Here is a 21,640-nt window from a genome sequence, read left to right on the forward strand (position 1 = left end):
GGTACAATGTATTATTATGACAAGGCATAAGAAAAGAAATATCCTTAAATATTTTATTATCACTGGTCAACACTAGTGGCACTCTCACGGAGATGAAGAATTAATGCTTTAGGGTCTTACAGAGCCCAGACTGGCCTTGAACTCTCTATGTAGCTGATGATGATCTTCCTCTGCCTGCTAGGATTACAGGCATGCAGGATGACTCCCTATTTATGCAGATTTGCATATGTCAGGCAAGTATCTTTAAAGCCACATCTCCAGCACCAAACAACTGATTTCTTGAAGAAGGTCCTAAGACCTTGAACTGAAGGCAGTGGAGAGAATAAGCAGCCTCTGAGATTTTACAACCACGTCCACAAAGGCCAATCTTCCCTTTCCTTTTCACAGCAACCCTAGAGGTGTTGGGCTGGTCCAACACTCCTGCTTTCCCTCTTAATGTTTAGCCACTGCATACTGGAATAAAAAAGACACTTACCTTGACAAATAAAACCATGCACATAAATATAATGTTAATAAAATACAAACAGAGGAAGGTGAAGAAATAGGCAACCCAGAACATCCAGTTTCTCAGTCCTATCATGAGCTGGTATTCCTGTGGGAGAATTATCACAAATTAAGTATCATGAAAACACAACATGCAGACACACACACACACATACACACACACACACCAGTATCATAGAATTCTCAAAATGTACTGACATGTTATCTAATTTCATATTTATGTCCCATAGCTCCAAGTTACAGAGGGTAAGACTAAAGGCCAGAATTTCATCAATTGCCAGTGAAACAGAACTGTCTATAGATTTTGAATATGAAGAAGTAATTCGACCTTCCACGTAAGTTCATGCCACATTTTCAAATTCTTCAATGAAAATGGTGTCTATAAGAAAACTAGAGTTACCTTTAATCGGTTTTCCTTTTCCCACACAATGGACCAAACTAGGACAAAATGATTAAAAAAGAAGGTGCAGGCCACTGTTAGAGGGATGAAAGTAGCAGCAAATAAATAGAAGTAGTCGTGATAATACGCAGGGTATGGAAATCTCTGAATGAACAGACTAACGTCATTGAAGAGTGCTGCTGCAGCAGCTCCACCATGGTGTAGCATGATGGCCTTGTCTACGGCATGTTGCACAGCCAGGAACCCTTCAGTGATGTACCCTAAAGGAGAAAATGAAGATCAGTAAGTAAAATGACTAACAGGAGCCGCAGAGCTGAACAAAGAAAAAAACACACCCATGTACAGCCATGTATTGTATAGGAATATTCTGGCAATGAAGGTGATCTCTTTTATGACTAAGGCACGATGCAGCTAGCTTAGTCTGTGTGAACTCACTGGGATGTTCACATGGTGAAATGGAAGATGTCTAGCACTGTCCGTCTGAGACCCTGTGCCCCTCTTTGGTGCTACATGGACTGTCAATGGAAAAAAGCAAAGTCAATTTTAACCAGTCTCTTCTCTAGGTCTAAGATCCTGAAAAGTTCTCCCCCCAGCCCCCTGTTTTTCCACATAAACACAGAATGAGTCCATCTGCTGTGAATAAAGATGGTGTAGCTCTTTCTTTCTCAAGTGTTAATGACTTTTTACTTTTTCTTCCTGTTATAGATAGGAGCTTAGAGTAACTTGCTACAAACAATTGGTGAGGTCAAATGTCTTTGTTTTGTTCCTAATATCTGGCGCCAGGGTGTTCACAATGTTGAATTAGTAAGCTACACATTTTCCACAGGCGTGTTTTTATTGGTACTTAGGGTTAGTTTTAAAAAATGCTTCCATGTTGGAAAAATCAATATAATGGAAAATTACAACAGCAGTATAGAGGTTTCTTGTGTGCCAAGTATCTTCAGTTTGATTACTCCCTGCCATCCTGCACAAACAGAAATAACTCTGTGACACTGGAATTTCATGAGAGGGAAGGGTTAGATTTTTAAAAGTGTCAAAGGGCTCTTAGATGTTGACGTATGTCCCTTGTATCCCTAATCTCTCCAAGACTTTCATCATGAGGGGTGTTGGATTTTGTCAAAGGTATTTTCTACATCTAGTGAGATGACTATGCGGTTTGTGTCCTTCAGTCTGTTTATATGATTTATATTACATTTATTAATTTATGTATGTTGAATCATCCCTGCATCTCTGGGACAAAGTCTACTTGATCATGGTAGATGATTTTCTAAAATGTGTTCTTGGATTCAGTTTTCAAATATTTTATTGAGAAATTTTGCATCTACGTTCATAAGGGAAATTGATCTGTAATTCTCTTTCTTCGTTGGATCTGTATGTAACTTGAGTAGCAGGGTAACTATGGCTTTGTAAAATGAATTGGGTAATGTTCCTTCTTTTTCTGTTTTGTGGAATAATTTGAGGAGTGTTAGTATTAACTGCTCTTTGAAAGTTTGGTAAAGTGCTACTCTAAAATCAACAGGCCCTGGACTTTTTTTTTAGTTGGAAGACTTTTAATGACTGCTTCCACTTCGCTAGGGGTTTACAGGTTTGTTGAAGTTGTTTTCGGATCTCTTAACTTTTGCAAGTGTCTATTGAGAGAATTATCCATGTCTTTTAGATTTCCCAATTTGGTGGAGGACAGGTTTTAAGGTATGACCTCATGATTCTTTAGCTTTTCCTCACTGTCTGTTGTTGTTCCCCACTTCTGTGTCTGATTTTTGTTAATTTGTATATCCTCTCTCCCCTTTTAGCTAGTTTGGGTAATGTTTTGTCCATATTGTTGATTTTATCAAAGAACCATCTCTTTGTTTCAATGATTCTTTATATTGTTCTCTTTGTTTCTATTTTATTTATTTCACCCCTGAGTTTGACACTATTTCTTGCCATCTGCTCCTTTTGGATTTTCCTCTTTTTTTTCTAGAGCTTTCTGCTGTGCTGTTAAGTTGTTAGTGTGAGATCTTGCCAGAATTTTTATGTAAGTACTTACTTTGTGAACTTGCTCCTTAGAACTATAATCGTTGTGTCTCATAAGTTTAGATATGCTGTGCATTCATTTTTTCATTCAGTAAAGAGCTGTTCGGTTTCTGCATGTTTGTTAGCTTTCTGTTGTTGAAGTGCAGCTTTAATCCTTGAGGGCCAGATAGGATGTAGGGAGTTATTTCAATTTTCTTGTGTATTTTGAGTCCAGTCAACTTTGGAGAAAGTCCCACGAGGTGTAGAGGAGAAGTTATATTCTCTTGTGTTTGGGTGAAATATTTTGTAAATATCTGTTAGTGACATTTGATTTATAATGTCTGTTAACTCCAGCATTTCTCTTTTCAGTTTTTGTCTGGATGGCCTGTCTATTTGTGAGTGTGGGTATCGAAGTCTCCCACTATCAGTGTGTGAGGATCAATATGTGATTCAAGCTGCAGTAGTGAGTCTTTTACAAACCTGGATATCCTTGTGTTTTAGGCATAGATATTAAGAATTAAAATGTCATCCTGTTATCCTCCCCCCTTTCTTCTGATTATTATTTAAAGTTTATTTTGTTAGATATTAAAATGGCTATACTAGCTTGCTTCTTTCTATCTACCTACTTTTATATCTATCTATCCATTCATAAATCTATCTAAAACAGTACTAATCAAAGAAAAGGAATCTATCAATTTGAGAGTGGGGGTTATGGGAGGAGTTGGGGAGCTTACTTGGGAATGGTGGAGAGGAAAACAGGGAAGGGGGAAAGTGATGCAATTTTATTTTAATTTAAAATATATTAAAATAAATTAATCAATTAAATAAACACTTTGTAGCACAGGTCTGAAGAAATAGGAATCCATCCACCTTTCAATGCAACAAGCTAATAAGATAAGTAGGTTAAAGGTCTGCTCACCAGGACTGCCTCCGTCTGCTTCATACGGGTTTCTGGGTCCCACAAGATGCAAAGAATGAAAGAGAAATTTTGTAAGCCAGGTGTCCCCTTGATAATATGCCCCAGAATTTATGTTCTTCTTAATATCACTAAATCTCAGGTAGTATTTTACCTAGGTGAAGTAATAAGAAACAAATTATATATGAAAAAAGAAAGAAAGGAAAGAAAAACATGGCAAGAATCAAAACCAAAATGATTTTTAAAGTGTATCAGGAATATGAAATTCTGGGAGTGTATTGATGAGAATATGAGTAGACTTCAGACAGTGACAGCAAGCCTACCATGTGAGATATTTTGAAGTGTCAACAACAGTTGAATTCTTACTGTGGGTTTATAGTAAGCAAGCATACCCAGCAGGAACTCATGAGTATCATGAATATATTTTCCCTAGACAGACATCTGACATGCATACCGAAATAAGATATTCCAGAAGGAAGTATTAACTTATATTCCCTAATGTTAGCCAACTCTTCCCAAAGGAAAATCTCGTCCTTTCCTAAAAAATGATTGAGGAGAATAGAGAAGGAATGTGTTATGGGAAAAGTTGCATAATTACTGAAAGAAAAGATCACTAATTTTAGAGAACTGGGTAAACTTCAAGCTACATTGTGTTAGGCCTTAAAACTGTCTGAGATAATCAGTAATCAAGCAAGCAAGCAAACAAACAAAAAACACATACTTGCAAGAGTCAGACCAGAGAAATTGGTTAGAATAACAGGACAGGCAGGTGTGAGTGATTAGCTATATATGAAAGTTTTAATATTAGCGTTTGAAGGATTAGTCCACATTCAAGGACAGCTGCTCCTCCTTGGGGAACTCATGTCCTGGTCAAAGGTAAATTTACTCATGTTAAGTTTAAGTTTGGTGATAAAGGTGTGTTTAGAATACTTATGGAAAGGTGGAAGAGCAGAGAGAGCTTGTGTGGTTAGGAGACAATATGGAGCCAAGCAAATTTGTAAAGCACAGGCAGAAGAAAGCAGGCAGATGGGCAGGGCACATGAGAATCTGAAATGAAAGCAGAAGATGGGAGGTTTGAAACTGGACCAAATGCATTTCTATACACCGATGAGCCAATATTAGCTCTCAAGAGCCAGTAACTTGGGGTATGAGCCATGTGAACACTAAGGTGACCAAAAAGAATAGAGAAAAACCAACTAGAGGCCCCACTTTACCTCCCCTTGACAGCTGCTTGTACCTTGAACAGAGAATTTTGACTCCATCCTTGGTTCATTTGTCTCAGTACCAGGGGCATTAGATTCAAAGCATTGTCTTTGTCTTTGAGTGCAGTTATGAGAATCATCCCCAATATTTGTAGATGTCCTGATTCCGATTCAGTGTGGACTGGTGAACACAAGTTTTCTCAACTAGAATTTAGTTCCTCGAGGAACAGGATCTATTCTTGACCATGTGCTTTCTTAAATCTATCTCAAAACTCCATTTGAATATTCCCTTATTACTGTGCATCTACCTGTGACCTTCACCCAGTAGAAAAGGGACATTCTCAGAGTTTGTGAAGATGCATTCAATTTATCATAGCAAGCTTTTTGACCTAGGAAACTTGTGCTTATTTCTGCAACATCAACAAGGTATGCACAGTTGGACACAGCAACAAAAGTAATATCCTTAATTGTCATCTGTATTTCCCAAGATCCCAGTTTGTGGAGAAGGCCTGGCAGGCAGTGAATATAACTCTTTCCTCTTTAGCACAGCAATAGACACTGGAATTAGTTTTGGACCAAAGTCCATGCCATGGTCAAGAAGCAAATTATTCTCTTCATTATTAAAGGCAATAATGATATATCTGATTCATTAACTCTCCACAAATTGGAAGTACAGACATGAGGTTTCTCTTTTTAAAATATTTATTTTATTTTTAATTATGCATATTTGTGTGTTTCTGTGGGTGGATACACGCACACAGGTTCTCAGATCTCCTGAAGCTGGAATTACAGATGCTTATGAGCTGCCCAGTGCGAGTGTCAAAAACTAAACTCTGGAAGAGCAATATATGTTCTTCACTGAACCACCTCTCCAGCCCTGAGCCACGAGATTTCTATGGAGAACTCGCTCACCTTCTTTGGCAGAGGATCACTGCTGTTTGCAAAGCTGTGGCCAAACGCAATAGCAGCCAGAATATTTCTAGAGTTGACAGTTGACCTAGCGTACTCTTCAAAACCACTTTCTGAAGGAAACCCTATAACTGTAGAGAGAGAGAGAGAGAGAAAGTCTGTGAAAGCAGAGTGTATGGCAGTGCCTCAAATTTCCAGTCTGAGAAGAAACTAGGGACAAGAGTGTTATGCCATGACTCTGTCATATTCAAGTCTGAATTAAAAGGATGCAGAATTGGAAAATGAAGCCACTTCATGATTTTACTACTTGAGGGAAGTATGTTTCAATCCTTGAGATTTTTTTTTTCCGATCGGTGAATTTAACTTTGAAATTCAACCTGATTGACCTTAGAATAGGTGTGATTTGTATTTTTCTAAGTAAAAAAAAATCAGTTATTTCATGTACAGTACATTTGTATACAGTACACTGGATACTCTAAAGATTCAGAATCTTTAGAATTCTGATCCTAGAATCAGAAGCATGGTTGATGTAAACAGAATGTCAATGACTTAACAGCTGCTGTTGGTGAAAATGGAGTCCCATGGAGTTTTATCACTTAGACTGACATGGCTTTATTCTTCCAGCAAATTCCTGATTCTGATTCCCAGAGACATACAAGAGAAGCTCGATCTCTCTCTCTCTCTCTCTCTCTCTCTCTGAGTTCCCACTCTCAAAGCACATTCTCCTCCATACCTGGCACCTCTGCTCCCTCCCGGGTGTCACTGTTTCTGCATCTCACTAGCACTATTGGGAATCCAGTTCCTTCAACTACTTCAACGCCATCATTTTCATAAACAAATCCGTTTACAACAAAAAGAATTGTCCATCATTTTAGCCTGTTTTGTTTTGTTTTTCTATCTAGCAAACATAGGGAACCTTGGTTGGGCTCATCCTTTGAAAAACCTGCACTCAAGTGGTTTATGGCAAGTATTGCCTTATGTTTGCATAAAAATGAACCATGGCTGTGCAGGCTGGAAAACAAAGGTATAGTCACACTCTAAGAGGGTAGGGGGGAATGAGGTTATAGATTTAGGAACTGATCTTGATTCTGATGCTGCTGAGGCAGAGGAGTTAGATTATGTGCTTATTTAAGGAGAGGACAGTACTAGAGGGAAGGCTACAGATTTCCAATGGTATTTGCCTCCATTAGAAACAGGAGAGAAACTGGTCTAAGAATGTGAAGGTAACCGAGGAACTGGAAACTCTTGAAACAATTCTACATAGCTTCTCTAAATAAACATGCTGTGGTCTGGATCTGCACTGAGCATGTCTCCCAAAGGCCTATGCGCTTATAGCTCAATTGTCAGAGTCACAACTCAGAGGGAGCAGACCCTTTAAGAGGTGGATCTGGAAAATAGTTAACTTGTGGGAAGGACTGCTCTGAGGAGTGGCTACAAAAGCTTTTGTAGGACTCAGGTTAGCTTCTGTAAGAACTGGCTTGGGTCTGCTCTATATAGCCTCCTGTCTCTCCATGTGGTTTCTATCAAATGTGCTACCATAACAATGTCATTTACTACACTGTGATATGGCCAAGATGGTCCCCCACCAGGTGGGGACTGAACAGATGGTGACCCCCAATCTTGTTCCCTTACTCTCCAAAACTATGTGTTAAATAAATTTCTTTTCTTTATACACCACCTGCCCCAGGTACTTTCTTTACATAAAATGGTCTCAGATAAAATCTTCTATGTATTGTGCAATAATGTTTTTAATAATTGACCACTTATTTCAGATTAAAGACATGCTTACCCAGTGACTATGTGTATGTCCTGTGCATAGCAATACTCTTTTTTTAGGTTGATTTTTTTTATTAGATATTTTCTTTATTTACATTTCAGATGCTATCCCAAAAGTTCCCTATACCCTCCCTCTGCCCTGCTCCCCTACCCACCCACTCCCACTTCTTGGCCCTGGCGTTCCCCTGTACTGGGGCATATAAAGTTTGCAAGACCAGGGGTCCTCGCTTCCCAATGAATAGCAATACTCTTGATGATATTCTTGCCCAGACTTTTAAAACTCATTCAGAAGCAATGGGGACACAGTATCACAGAGCTGGATAATAACTTAGAAAAACCATCAACTGGTCAGCTAATGCTAAAATATTACTTTGGGTTTTTTGTTTGTTTTATAGAGAAAAAATATGAACTTAACTTTCAAGTTTAACTAGTTTTATAGTAGTATACCTAGAAAATTGACCCTTAGCTACGAGGATGTCCTAGTGTGTTTTGTATAGAAGATAATCACACAGTTAAAAAGCTGTTTTTTTTTCTAAAATTGTTGCATAATATGCTTTTATGCACATTTTAACTAACCTTTCATATGGAGGTTTAAATCCGTTTTCACATTTTTGACAATATTCTCTACCACCATGATGTTGGAAGGCACATAAGCCAACTCCCAAGGATAAAAACTGGTGACAGAGGCTCGGAAGAAGGAAGGAACAGTGCTGACAGGTTGGTCAGGAAAATACAGAGCTTCAATCTTCTTTATACTAAGAAGGTGGCGTGTTGTCAAAAGCACAGTGCTGAGTAAAAGCACCAGGACTATCTCAGAAACTAAAGCCCCAAACTTCCGCCTCTAAAAGAACAACAACAACAGTACGTTAGCTTTCCAAGAGGTTGTTGATTTAGTGAATTTAGCCATTTGTGTATATTAAGCCGATAAGACACTTCATTCATTCAGATTACATATGTGACCAATAAGCATAGCTTTACTCTATGATAGACAAGAAGTCAAAGACTGTCTTATTTGTCTCTCCTATGTGACATTCTACTATTACCTCACTCTGTGTAGATTTTATGTTAGGAAGAGAATGACCCAGCCCTGGAACTGAGAAGAATAAAGTAGTACAAAATAAAAGGCAGCCATTACAAGGCGAGAATTACTCTCTGACCATCTCTGAGCTGTTGGAACAATAGCATGCCGAGTTCAACTTACCTTTAAAGTAAAGTTCTTCCAGAGAAGAAGCAAAAGTTTTCTTGACTCCTGAGAAGCCATTCTTTTGAACAGAGTTCAACTCTGGAGGAATTAGAAATGTTTTTTAAAAAGAAAATTAAGATTATCTACATCTTCAGATATGCATCTTTCATTTGGAATACCCATTAGAGGCCAGGAAATTTGGAAGGGAGAAGTTTCAACAGACAGGAGAGAGAACTCAGTGGTATAAAGATTTAAAGGAGAATATTGGGTTAGGAAGGGTTAAATTTGGTTAGGGGATGGGAGGGCAAAAGATAGGGAGAGGTAAATAACTGCAAAGACCTTTAGGAAAGTCATATAGGAGCCTGCCTACTACTTTAGAGGTGTACACATGTGTGTGTGTGTGTGTGTGTGTGTGTGTGTGTGTGTGTGTGTGTGTGCGAGAGAGAGAGAGAGAGAGAGAGAGAGAGAGAGAGAATTAAAATGAAATTATCTTAAAATGGATTATACAATGCCCCTACTAGACTCCAAAAGCTAACAAAAATTCTAGTGCTAAGAATGGTTTAACACTTTTGGAGCTATTGGTCAGTGTGGTCCCATAGACCTCCCCCTGAACATTAAAGACTATTACCAATTGCCAATACTATTGGCACACTCCAGACCCTACTGCTGAAGACACTGTACACTTAAGTCAGAGAACATGAAAAAAAAAATCAAGTTGGTTCTCACCCAGAAGCTTCATTCCTAACTGCCTAGCTTTCACAATGTTGCAAGATGCTATTGGTTCCTCCAGAGGAGGAAAGCTATCATCAGTCGTCCCCAGCTATGAACGTCATGAGCGACCATAACGACTGGCCTGGCAAGATATGCCCACTGGTGCAATTGCACCAAAAGCAAGCAACCAATGATTTATTTAAGTCTTTCACCAGAAGACGAAATCTGTATCTATCACAATGATCAGGTCAAGAAGCCAGTGGTTAGGCAGGACCCTCAGGGAGAGCCCACTGCTATTCTTCTAAATGGACATAGAATTAATAGAATATTAATCCAGCGTCTAAATTTTGTCAGACAAGCATCTCCTTCAGTAAATGGCGATTAACACAGAGACCCAGAAAAAGATGGAAGTACAGAGACTAGGAGACTGCTCATGCTTAGCCCTAAATGAGACATTTATATTATACATGCTACGTCCAAAATGGCCAGGGATCGCTGTGGAAGAGGGGTGAAAAGAGTAAGAACCAGAAGCAGTGTACAACTCTGAGTAAATAGTGTCTGCTGGACACAAGAGAACATCCTCACACATGGACTCATAGTGGTTATGGCAACAAGCACAAGACCTGGGAAAGCTCAAGCTAGGTCAGATCCCAACATGGAGAGGGAGGTCCCAGTGCCACCCCTGTCAGCTAGGCATCGGTAACTGATACGTTCTGAGAGCAGAAGTGTGGCCCCTGGTATATCAACAATGCTCCAGTGGAAGACCACACACCCAAGTATATATGGATAGCATAAACTGCTCAATAAATCAAAACCAAGCAAAAACAAAAGCAAAAACATAATCCTGAAGAGAGGACAAATCTGGGTAAGTAGGGAAGGTGGGGGGGGGGAGTAGATATGGGAGGAGTTGGTGGAGAGGAGACTATGATCTGAATGCATTGTTCAAGATTCTCAAAAACAGAATAAAAAAGTTTTAAACCAATAAAAGAAAGAAAGAAAAAAAAAACCCTATCCAGCAGCATGTGACTTTTAGACAAGTAAACTACTTAGGTTGTGTTAATTTAAGTTTCTAATACATCTTTAAAATAGCAATAAGCACTGAAATACAGGAGTAGTCATTTATCCCTATATTTTAAATGTATTCGGCATCTGTGGTGATTTAATATCTAAAAAATGTCCCACACAGAGCAATAAGGTGGGAAGAACCATTTTATAAGCCCAAGATGCTGCCTGATGACATCTTAGCCCCTGGATTGTTGGAAGCTAGTGAGCTGCTACGTTAAAAGCTTCTAAGATTTTTTTTTTATTTATTATCATGAAGTGTTGGTTCAGATGCGAGCATGGCTGTGCTTAAAGCTAAAACTAGTTCAAGACAAAGCAATTAGCTTCGGAACCTACAAAAGTCTGTCTCTCCACCATACGTAAAGTCCAGCTGTCCATCCATCTCTGCAAACGCAGATGGGCAATTATCAACACTCCCCTCCCCGATTTGAAATCAGGTTGTTTAGAGCCAAATCCCTACCACTGACAGTGGCACCTCTACCAGTGACCTCACACAACTGACAGAAATTACGGGGAAGGGAGGAGCTTTGAGGAGAAGAGCTAGAACCCCAGGCCTTAAAGGAGCGTCATCAGGTTAAAGCTTTATTTAATCTTAAAATGAGGATGAATCTGAAGGAGATGGGCTGTTTCAGAGACTATAATCCAGATTCAGGCACAGCAATCAAATCAGGGGCCCTGTTAGTATGTGCACACACACAGAGACACATACACACACACATAAACTCTTTGGAAAAAATGACGCTTGAGTAGACTTTAATAACATTTTGGAAAATAACAGCAAAATGAAACATAACCATAATATTACTAGGAAAATCTCTACTACTGTCTTTAAATTTATTGATATTGTTGTTGTGCGCATGCAACACATGGCCATAAATAAAAATGAAAGTTAAAATAAAATTAAAGATACACCCCAAGCTAATAGAAACCAAAAGAGTACAGAAGTAGCTGTGCTAGTTAAAACAGATACAAAGCCAGGCTTGGTGACACATGCTCATAATTTTAACTACTCAAGAGGTTGAGATAGGTGCTTGTAGAGCTGGACCTGTATCATATATCTTTTCTGATCACAGTGTTATGTAAGTTTGATATAAATAACAGGAAACACTTTTAGAAAATTCACAGATATATGGAAATTAGACACCATGCTTCTTGTGAGTAAAATCATCAATGAAGGCTTCCCCCCCCCCAGAAAGCAATTACCGATATCTTGAGACAAATGGAAATGGAAAAAAACATACTAAACTTACAAGATTTAGCAAAATACTCACTCTTTAAGGAAAGCTTACAGGATTAAAATGTACATCCCAGACTTTCAGAGAAACAACTTGCCAGTATGTCAGGGAACTAGAATAACAAGAATAAAACTAAGTGAGCACAAGAGTGAAGTTCGGGAGGCATTGCAACCAAATCCTACACAGCCCAGACGTCTCATTACTCTGTGTTCTGGGTAAAGGAAAAAATGTGGGGCTAGGCCCCGCCCTCTTTTAAGACAGAGTCTCATTGTGTAGATCTGGCTGGTCCACAACTCAAAGGGCAGTGATGGGGCATCCTGCCGTTTTGCCTTTGACCTCCTATGGCCTTACACCCTGAGCTGTGGTTTTGGCAATATCCCCATTTCTATATAGAAAATGGCAAATGGCGAGAGAGACAGAGAGAAAGGGAGATTGAACTCCCAGGGTATCTGAAAGCAGTGTGAGAGCAGGGGACACACAAGGGAGAACTCACCACTACTGCTCTAGTTTAGCAAGCTCAAACCACTTAGCGCCTTATCCACCGAAGAGCATCATACGACCCAGTGCTGGAAGCTCTTCCTGCACACAAGCAAGGCCTTAACTAACCGTCCTGCAGGGTAGTGCTCTTTCTTCCAAGGTCGTGGCCCCGGATCGGATCTCGTGCAACGAATTAAAAGTACAGTCGTGGGTGGACCAGAGGCTCGCGCCAAGAGCCTCTTGAACCGTTGAGGAGAGTCAGGTGCAAGAAAAAAGATGGAGGCACGTGCTGGGGGAGGAACAGGGGATGGGCGGGGAGTAGGGGGAGCCAACAAAGCAGAAGGATCACGGAGCATATGCCAAAACCATATGTTTCTCCTGTTCTCCCAAGTGTATCAGTTCAGAGGGAAAGAACACGGAAGGGGGTCTGGGAGGGCTCCTGGCGATCGATCGGCAGGCACGCACTGTAGCTAGGAGATGAGTTACTGGAGCTAGGAAGCTCAACCTGGAGTCGGAGAGCCCTGGCACAGAGCCCAGCCCAGAGCCTGGCTTGTTCCAAATCCTTCTCAGCAACGCTTATCATTCAGTCCACCATGTACCAATGTTCCTTTGCACACGTGGGATCCTCTGCCCACAGCCCCAGCAGTATAGTGTTTCACACACCCCTCTCTCCATTCTCCCTCCCATCTCTCCGCTTCTCTGACTCTATGCTGCTCCCCAATCTGGGATATCTAGCCACTCTTCTCAGTTCCTTCCAAGTCCGTACTGACTTAACCATGAACCCGCGTGCAGGAGCTGCCTGAGCCCTTTGCCCTCAGCTCTCAGACTCCCCACCTGCTTCATCTGGGTTCATCAACTAGCCTGTCAATAGAGGTGGACTCCACCTCTATATCAAATATCCCAGTGCTGTACAGGTCCGTGAATGCCTACTCTTCTTGCCTCTACCCCATCCTGATACCCTCTTCCAGGGTGGTTTTATTTTAGAGTCACAGGCTCTGAGTTCTGACAGGCACTGCAAGTTCTCTATCCTTGATGTGCGTGATTTATTATTGCATGGCGCGCTAAAAGGAGCGGGAACTAATGTGACATTACACTTTGTCAGGAGAGGGCGCTGGAAGAACACCGTAGAAGCTTCTCTCCCGGATTATCTTCTGCTTCACTTTTTTTTTTTTTTTTTTTTTAATTGGCTCTGGCCTGGTAATTTGCCAGCAGCAGCTTGGACAGCATACTCCCCCAAAACCCCCACCCCTGCTCCCTCACCCCCGCACTTACAGTCCAGGACCATCAGGGCCGCAGCTGTCTGGTTCTCAGGGAGAGGCTGCCAACAACCCAGCCTCAACAGCTGTTTCCAGTTCAGGCGCTCGGGTATTCAGTGCTTGAAGAATCCCGGCATCTGCTGTGGTCCGGAGCTCACCACCTTCCTTCCCTACACTGGAGAGTGGACACGGCTACCCTGTGCTTGTTCCTTGGATGTTTTCATTCATCACTGGTAGTGCCGAGAGTTCATTTAAATATCTTCAATAAAATTTCCCTGTGAAAATTGTAGTTTGGCATCTTGCCTCTAGGGGGAAACAGTGACCTGCGTGCGCACCAGTTGCTGTGGTCAAACCTTTGGGCACCTGCCAATCTCCCAATGACAAAAAGTAAGTAGCAAAACCTACTTTCCACAGACCTGCGATGACTCAATGATGCGGTCATGGAGAGTGGACCGTAGAAGCCTCCACACGTTTTAATCTGCTAAAGCAATGAAACATAGATGGCTTCTGGATATCATTTTGTTGCCCGTTGGGGAGGCAGGGTCCAGGGTTTACAGGTTCTCAGCCTCCTATCCAAAGAATTAAAAACAAGGACTCACATAGACCTGCAAAAATAGCAAGATAACCATATGCATGCTCGATTGTGAATAGGCATAAGTTTTGACTAGGGGATTCTCCATAAAAGTTCACTTAACAGAATTTGCATTGCTGGGCATGCACCTGAAACTAGCTCAGGCCATAGCAGCCTTTACACTCTTTTTACAAGGATATGTCAGAATATTCTTGGGTAGTAACCACTAAGTTCAATTATTGCTGGAGGCAGAGAAATTGATAGTATGGTTCACAGAGAACCCAATCAATGCAGGTAGGGGTGTGAGTGGGTTCTGAGGTTCCATAGTGTGCAGTGTGCACAGACCGCGTGTGTGCACAGTTCATCCAGACAAAGGAGCAGGCTGCCAATAGTGTTGTTACAAGAGGGGGCATAGGCATAACCAAACAGGGTCCCAGGGTACTAACCTGCCTCCTATGCTTGCCTGCTTCAATTTTGTCATTGACAGTATCAACTGAGGATGCAAAAGCCGTGAACAAGCCGCCCCACAGTACAGCAGCCCCAGACTTTGCTGGGTGATTCTGTGCTGCCCACTATACTTGTCTATTGGGCAGACAATAAGTGCTAGAGAGAGGATTAACTTCTCATGGTGTTCACCATTTGCTCTCTGTTGTATGCCGGCCTGAGGCTTACAAGGACCGGGTACATCAGGGAGGCAGGCTGGGGCTGAAAGAGACTTAGACGGCGAGAGGTTAATGGAGGCAAGACATGATTCTGTTCAAGGCCCTCCAGTTTACTACGGGAGTGTGCTTATAAAAGGGGAAGGCCCATCCCCTGCCAGTCCATTCTTGGTGTCTGGAGCCAGCCTGTAGGTGATGTGCAGAATAGGATGTTCCTCCAGAAAATCTCAGAGGCGGGTAACAGTGTCTTGGAGAGAGCAGTGGCAGGAGGCAGAACAAAAGAGCCATCTAGGTCGGAAGGCTCCACCTTAGGTAATTTCCTTCTCAGTGGCAGCAAGGTCAAAGTTTGGATCAGTCTACTTCAGGGCTGAGGGAGGCTACAGCTCTCCCTGCCTAGACTGTAGGAATGCATCCCACCTTCTTTCCATCTTAGAGCTGGGTCAGAGTAGGAAAGAAGACACGGGATTCTCCTTTGCCATTGTTTCATTTCTGAGACAAAGATTCATGTAGCTGGTCTCATAGCTGCTCTGTAGTGGGGACTGGTCTTAAACTCCTGGACTCCCAGCTTCCACCTCCTCAATGACAGGATTGGAGGTACACGTGGCTCAAAATGCACCATTAAAAAGTGTTTCCTTTCTGTTCTTAGACTTTCATGTTCTTAGTGCAAAGACTCTTGATTTGACTTGGGGAAATGACTGCTCAGCTGACCTTGTAATCTTAGACATTGACTGTGTGTGACACGAACGTATGTGTGCAGAGAGATGATTCTCCTGGGGCCTCATCCTCTCCAGTGCACAACTAGCTGCTACAATGTAATGATAGTGTTCTTCATGTTGCCCCAACTATATCACCATCCTTCAAGAATGTTTCTATTCTCAGGATACTCTGGAAAAAAAAAAAGACCTGGTAAATGCTGTTTCTTTCATGTTTCTAGGAGGGAGAACAGGGTATTTCATAACTTTAGCATGTAGATCTGAACATACTAGATACACATACTCATCTAAGTCTATTATGAAGGGGATACATTTTATTATGTAAATATATTTACACACAGTTATATATATGCAGGGACAGTGATACACACATAGTTATATATACGCATGTATATACACGTGTGTCCCTCTCCAAATCCAAGTGCATTTGAATAAAGACGCCATAATCACTGGTTGGAACTGAATCTCAAGGCACTGCTTTCTCATAACCACTCCGTGGGTTATCTGGATTGGCAAAGGTCAGGAAGACTTGCTCCAGCGTGATCTGACTGATGGAATAATCTTCTAAATTGTAGTCCTCCTTCGCTTTCTCCAGAATGCCAAACACCTTCAACAAACAGCAACAGAAAGCATGCAGTTACCACTGAAACGTTCCTCCCAGTTCCCCACCCAGAGGACTCACTGTTTCTTCTCCCCAGTGTCCATTGGATTCACAGTGGAGGACAAAAGGCTCTGGGGGTGGGGGTGGGGTGAGAAGGGAAACCCAGAGAAATAGGTAATTGAGAAGAAACTAAGGGCAGGCAGTCCTTTGTCCCAGTTCTCTGGAAAGACACAAGCTAATAATAGGATTTAGGGGCAGAAATAGAAGGCAATTACATTCTAACAGGTTTGAAAGTTAACATGAGTGCTAGCACATCCGCAATGCCAGGCGTGACTCCACGGCCTGCATCCCCAGGGCATCACTAGTGTGCTCCTAGCATTAGTGCAAAGAAGTGCCTGGCTTCGGCCATCACCTTTCCCCAGCTGTTGTTCTTGCTGGGAATGTAGTAATTAAGGATCCCTTGATTCTCTTGCTTTAAGTCGCTACCTAAGACAAGAAAGTAGACAGGTGAGTAATCTTAAAAGATTTCATTTAAAACTCCCTTAAAATAAAGTGACGTCTGCATCATATAATATACGGGTGAGAAATTAACGGGTCAATACATAAGTGGATAGGACCGAGTATTTAATAACATGAGTCTTATGGGGGCCGTCTAATTCAAGCCACCACGCACAGTATGGCTAAAGTATTTACGAGGTTTATTACTGATGAAATCGTATTATTATATGGAGTACATGACAGTTGCCGAGTGTACTCTTTTCAACTCACATGTCTAATGTTAGATACTAATCATCCTAAAACTAACATTAGGAGCTTTGATTGCTAAGCCAGTGCTGCGAATGTGGTCTGGGCAACTCATTCTGGGTCGTGCACTTTCCTATGCCAGCTTTGGAGGAGAGTAGAAAAGTTACTGCCTCAACATTCTTGTGATTATGCACCTCCCTGCCATTGGCAAGGTTACAGCATACAGGCCACCAAAGTCTGGCCATTTGTTAGTTCGCTTTACAGTTGTGTAAGAATTCACCAGTACACACAAGGCAAACGGTAGTATCCATTATGAATTTTGAACACACACTTTAGTTATACTTGATTTGTAGATTAAGTTGACTTGGATTTAAAAATTGAAAGTGTAAGTCATATATAGTTAAAATGTTAGATTTCCTTTAAGATTAGCCCCAAAGAATGCATTGTCACACAAATCTTTTTATTATGTCCTATTTCAAACATAGAACTTAATTATTTAAAGTTACTACACAGGAAACCTCCCATTAAGGTTTAAAAAAAAAGATACCCCCACACCCCCACATTCCACTTTCCAGCCTCTGCTCTCAATAAAAGGCCTCTAAGTGCCTTCAATGTAATTGAATAAAATTGCTCCTTATATATTATCTTCTTTCTTTTTTAATCTTAATAGTTTTATTTTGCTCCTGATATTAGCCTCTACCAGTCATCTATACAGTCGGGCTGGGTAAAGTTTTTAATTCTTCCAATGAACACTATGTTTCGATGGTTCATTCATGTTGTTACATTGTTACAGGTAATTCCTTATCTTTTCTGCACCACAGTAATCTAGTATGTTAGTATCCCATAGTTTATTTTCATTTGACTGACAGTTCTTTCTTCTGTCAGAAGTTCCTGAATGCCGGTTTTTCTTTGGTTTGTTTGTTTTATTTTGTTTTTTTTTTTTAAACCTAGCTCTTAGCATAGGTGATTCAAATAATGACAGTCTGTTTCTAGATGGGGAATTTCTGGGCCATTACTCTTTTCATTTTGAAGATACAGGGAACTACAGAGGCTGTTACTCCCTTTCACAATGTGTCTTCAATTCTATTCCATTGATCAATGTGTCTGTCTCTGTACCAATACCATGTAAGTTTTTTTGTTTTTTTTTTTTTAAATCACTGTTGCTCTGTAGTAAAGCTTAAGGTCAGGGATGGTGATTCTCCTGGCTGTTCTTTTATTGTTATTTTTTTTTTTTACTTTTTTTTTAATTAGGTATTTTCCTCATTTACATTTCCAATGCTATCCAAAAAGTCCCCAATACACTCCCCCCCCACTCCCCTACCCACCCACTCCCACTTTTTGGCCCTGGCGTTCCCCTGTACTGGGGCATATAAAGTTTGCAAGTCCAATGGGCCTCTCTTTCCAGTGATGACCGACTAGGCCATCTTTTGATACATATGCAGCTAGAGTCAAGAGCTCTGGGGTACTGGTTAGTTCATAATGTTGTTCCACCTATAGGGTTGCAGATCCCTTTAGCTCCTTGGGTATTTTCTCTAGCTCCTCCATTGGGGGCCCTGTGATCCATCCAATAGCTGACTGTGAGCATCCACTTCTGTGTTTGCTAGGCCCTGGCATTGTCTCACAAGACACAGCTATATCTGGGTCCTTTCAGCAAAATCTTGCTAGTGTATGCAATGGTGTCAGCGTTTGGAAGCTGATTATGGGATGGATCCCTGGATCTGGGAGTCTTTAGATGGTCCATCCTTTCATCTCAGCTCCAAACTTTATCTCTGTAACTCTTTCCATGGGTGTTTTGTTCCCAATTCGAAGAAGGGGCACAGTGTCCACACTTTGGTCTTCATTCTTCTTGAGTTTCATGTGATTAACAAATTGTATCTTATATCTTGGGTATCCTAAGTTTTTGGGCTAATATCCACTTATCAGTGAGTACATATTGTGTGAGTTCCTTAGTGATTGTGTTACCTCACTCAGGATGATGCCCTCCAGGTCCATCCATTTGGCTAGGAATTTCATAAATTCATTCCTTTTAATAGCTGAGTAGTACTCCATTGTGTAAATGTACCACATTTTCTGTATCCATTCCCCTGTTGAGGGGCATCTGGGTTCTTTCCAGCTTCTGGCTATTATAAATAAGGCTGCTATGAACATAGTGGAACATGTGTCCTTCTTACCGGTTAGAACATCTTCTGGATATGCCCAGGAGAGGTACTGCTAGATCCTCTGGTAGTATTATGTCCAATTTTCTGAGGAACCACCAAACTGATTTCCAGAGTGGTTGTACAAGCTTGCAATCCTACCAACAATGAAGGAGTGTTCCTCTTTCTCCATATCCTCGCCAGCATCTGCTGTCACCTGAATTTTTGATCTTAGCCATTCTGACTGGTGTGAGGTGGAATCTCAGGGTTGTTTTGAGTTGCATTTCCCTGATGATTAAGGATGTTGAACATTTTTTCAGGTGCTTCTCAGCCATTCGGTATTCCTCAGGTGAGAATTCTTTGTTCAGTTCTGAGCCCCATTTTTTAATGGGGTTATTTGACTTTCTGGAGTCCACCTTCTTGAGTTCTTTATATATATTGGATATTAGTCCCCTATCTGCTTTAGGATAAGTAAAGATCCTTTCCCAATATGTTGGTGGTCTTTTTGTCTTATTGACGGTGTCTTTTGCCTTGCAGAAGCTTTGCAACTTTATGAGGTCCCATTTATCGATTCTCAATCTTACAGCACAAGCCTTTGCTGTTCTATTCAGGAATTTTTCCCCTGTACCCATATCTTCGAGGCTTTCCCCCACTTTCTCCTCTATAAGTTTCAGTGTCTCTGGTTTTATGTGGAGTTCCTTAATCCACTTAGATTTGACCTTAGTACAAGGAGATAGGAATGGATCAATTCGCATTCTTCTACATGATAACCGCCAGTTGTGCCAGCACCATTTGTTGAAAATGCTGTCATTTTTTCACTGGATAATTTGCTCCCTTGTCAAAGATCAAGTGACCATAGGTGTGTGGGTTCATCTCAGGGTCTTCAATTGTGTTCCATTGGTCTACTTGTCTGTCGTTATACCAGTACCATGCAGTTTTTATCACAATTGCTCTGTAGTACAGCTTTAGGTCAGGCATGGTGATTCCACCAGAGGTTCTTTTATCCTGAGAAGAGTTTTTGCTATCCTAGGTTTTTTTGTTGTTCCAAATGAATTTGCAGATTGCCCTTTCTAATTCCTTGAAGAATTGAGTTGGAATTTTGATGGGGATTGCATTGAATCTGTAGATTGCTTTTGGCAAGATAGCCATTTTTACAATGTTGATCCTGCCAATCCATGAGCATGGGAGTCTTCTGAGATCTTCTTTAATTTCTTTCTTCAGAGACTTGAAGTTCTTGTCATACAGATCTTTCACTTCCTTAGTTGGAGTCACGCCAAGGTATTTTATATTGTTTGTGACTATTGAGAAGGGTGTTTTTTCCCTAATTTCTTTCTCAGCCTGTTTATCCTTTGTGTACAGAAAGGCCATTGACTTGCTTGAGTTAATTTTATATCCAGTTACTTCATTGAAGCTGTTTATCAGGCTTAGGAGTTCTCTGGTGGAATTTTTAGGGTCACTTATATATACTATCATATCATCTGCAAAAAGTGATATTTTGACTTCTTCCTTTCCAATTTGTAACCCCTTGATCTCCTTTTGTTGTCTAATTGCTCTGGCTAGGACTTCAAGTACAATGTTGAATAGGTAAGGAGAGAGTGGACAGCCTTGTCTAGTCCCTGATTTTAGTGTGATTGCTTCCAGCTTCTCACCATTTACTTTGATGTTGGCTACTGGTTTGCTGTAGATTGCTTTTATCACGTTTATGTATGGGCCTTGAATTCCTGATCTTTCCAAGACTTTTATCATGAATGGGTGTTGGATTTTTTCAAAGGCTTTCTCAGCATCTAATGAGATGATCATGTGGTTTTTGTCTTTGAGTTTGTTTATATACTGGATTACATTGATGGATTTCCATATATTGAACCATCCTTGCATCCCTGGGATGAAACCTACTTGATCAGGATGGATGATTGTTTTGATGTGTTCTTGGATTCGGTTAGGGAGAACTTCATTGAGGATTTTTGCATCGATATTCATAAGGGAAATTGGCCTGAAGTTCTCTATCTTTGTTGGGTCTTTTTGTGGTTTAGGTATCAGAGTAATTGTGGCTTCATAGAATGAGTTGGGTAGAGTACCTTCTGTTTCTATTTTGTAGAATAGTGTGTGAAGAACTGGGATTATATCTTCTTTGAAGGTCTGATAGAACTCTGCACTAAACCCATCTGGTCCTGGGCTAGTTCTTTTATTGTTAAGAATTGTTTTTGCTATTCTGGGTTTTTTGCCTTTCCAGATGAGTTTGAGAATTGCTCTTTCCTTGTCTTTGAAGAATTGTGTTGCAATTTTGATCTGGATTGCATTGAATCTATCATTTGCCTTTGGTAGGATGGCCATTTTTACTATATTAATTCTGCCAATCCATAAGCATGGGAGATCTCTCCATTTTCTGAGATCTCCTTTGATTTCTTTCTTGAGAGACTTGAATTTTTATTGCATTCATTGAAGTTCTAACTTCCTAGGAGACTTTGGAGATAGGACTTTTACCAATGTAATGGAGTTTAAATGGGGATGTAGGTGCGACTACCTTTGTCCACTGTGACTAGTGTCCTTTTAAGAAAAAAAAAAGTAGATGCCAGGGCACTAAGGAACTACTCATA

The 21,640-nt window shown here is 40.8% G+C and overlaps 2 protein-coding genes across 2 annotated transcripts in view; both read right to left on the reverse strand.

Annotated features, from left to right (window-relative positions):
- LOC110299272 (phospholipid-transporting ATPase ABCA3-like) overlaps nt 1–12,523 on the reverse strand; it is a 76,728-nt gene extending 64,205 nt beyond the window's left edge. Inside the window, exons 1-8 of the mRNA XM_021168935.2 lie at nt 12,384–12,523; nt 11,927–12,002; nt 8,901–8,981; nt 8,276–8,540; nt 5,927–6,054; nt 3,816–3,966; nt 905–1,164; nt 476–592 (exon numbers count right to left, since the gene is read on the reverse strand). Of these exons, the coding sequence (XP_021024594.1) occupies nt 476–592; nt 905–1,164; nt 3,816–3,966; nt 5,927–6,054; nt 8,276–8,540; nt 8,901–8,960 (981 nt within the window). The 5' untranslated portion in view covers nt 8,961–8,981; nt 11,927–12,002; nt 12,384–12,523. The remainder of the gene's footprint in view (nt 1–475; nt 593–904; nt 1,165–3,815; nt 3,967–5,926; nt 6,055–8,275; nt 8,541–8,900; nt 8,982–11,926; nt 12,003–12,383) is intronic.
- A 3,353-nt stretch (nt 12,524–15,876) lies between these two features.
- LOC110298830 (phospholipid-transporting ATPase ABCA3-like) overlaps nt 15,877–21,640 on the reverse strand; it is a 108,769-nt gene continuing 103,005 nt past the window's right edge. Inside the window, exons 31-32 of the mRNA XM_021168316.2 lie at nt 16,580–16,653; nt 15,877–16,173 (exon numbers count right to left, since the gene is read on the reverse strand). Coding sequence (XP_021023975.1) covers nt 16,033–16,173; nt 16,580–16,653 — 215 coding nt within the window. The 3' untranslated portion in view covers nt 15,877–16,032. The remainder of the gene's footprint in view (nt 16,174–16,579; nt 16,654–21,640) is intronic.

The sequence above is a fragment of the Mus caroli genome, unplaced genomic scaffold (assembly GCF_978045245.1).
Source record: "Mus caroli unplaced genomic scaffold, Mus_caroli_1 scaffold_8, whole genome shotgun sequence".
NCBI classification, from domain to species: Eukaryota; Metazoa; Chordata; class Mammalia; order Rodentia; family Muridae; genus Mus; species Mus caroli.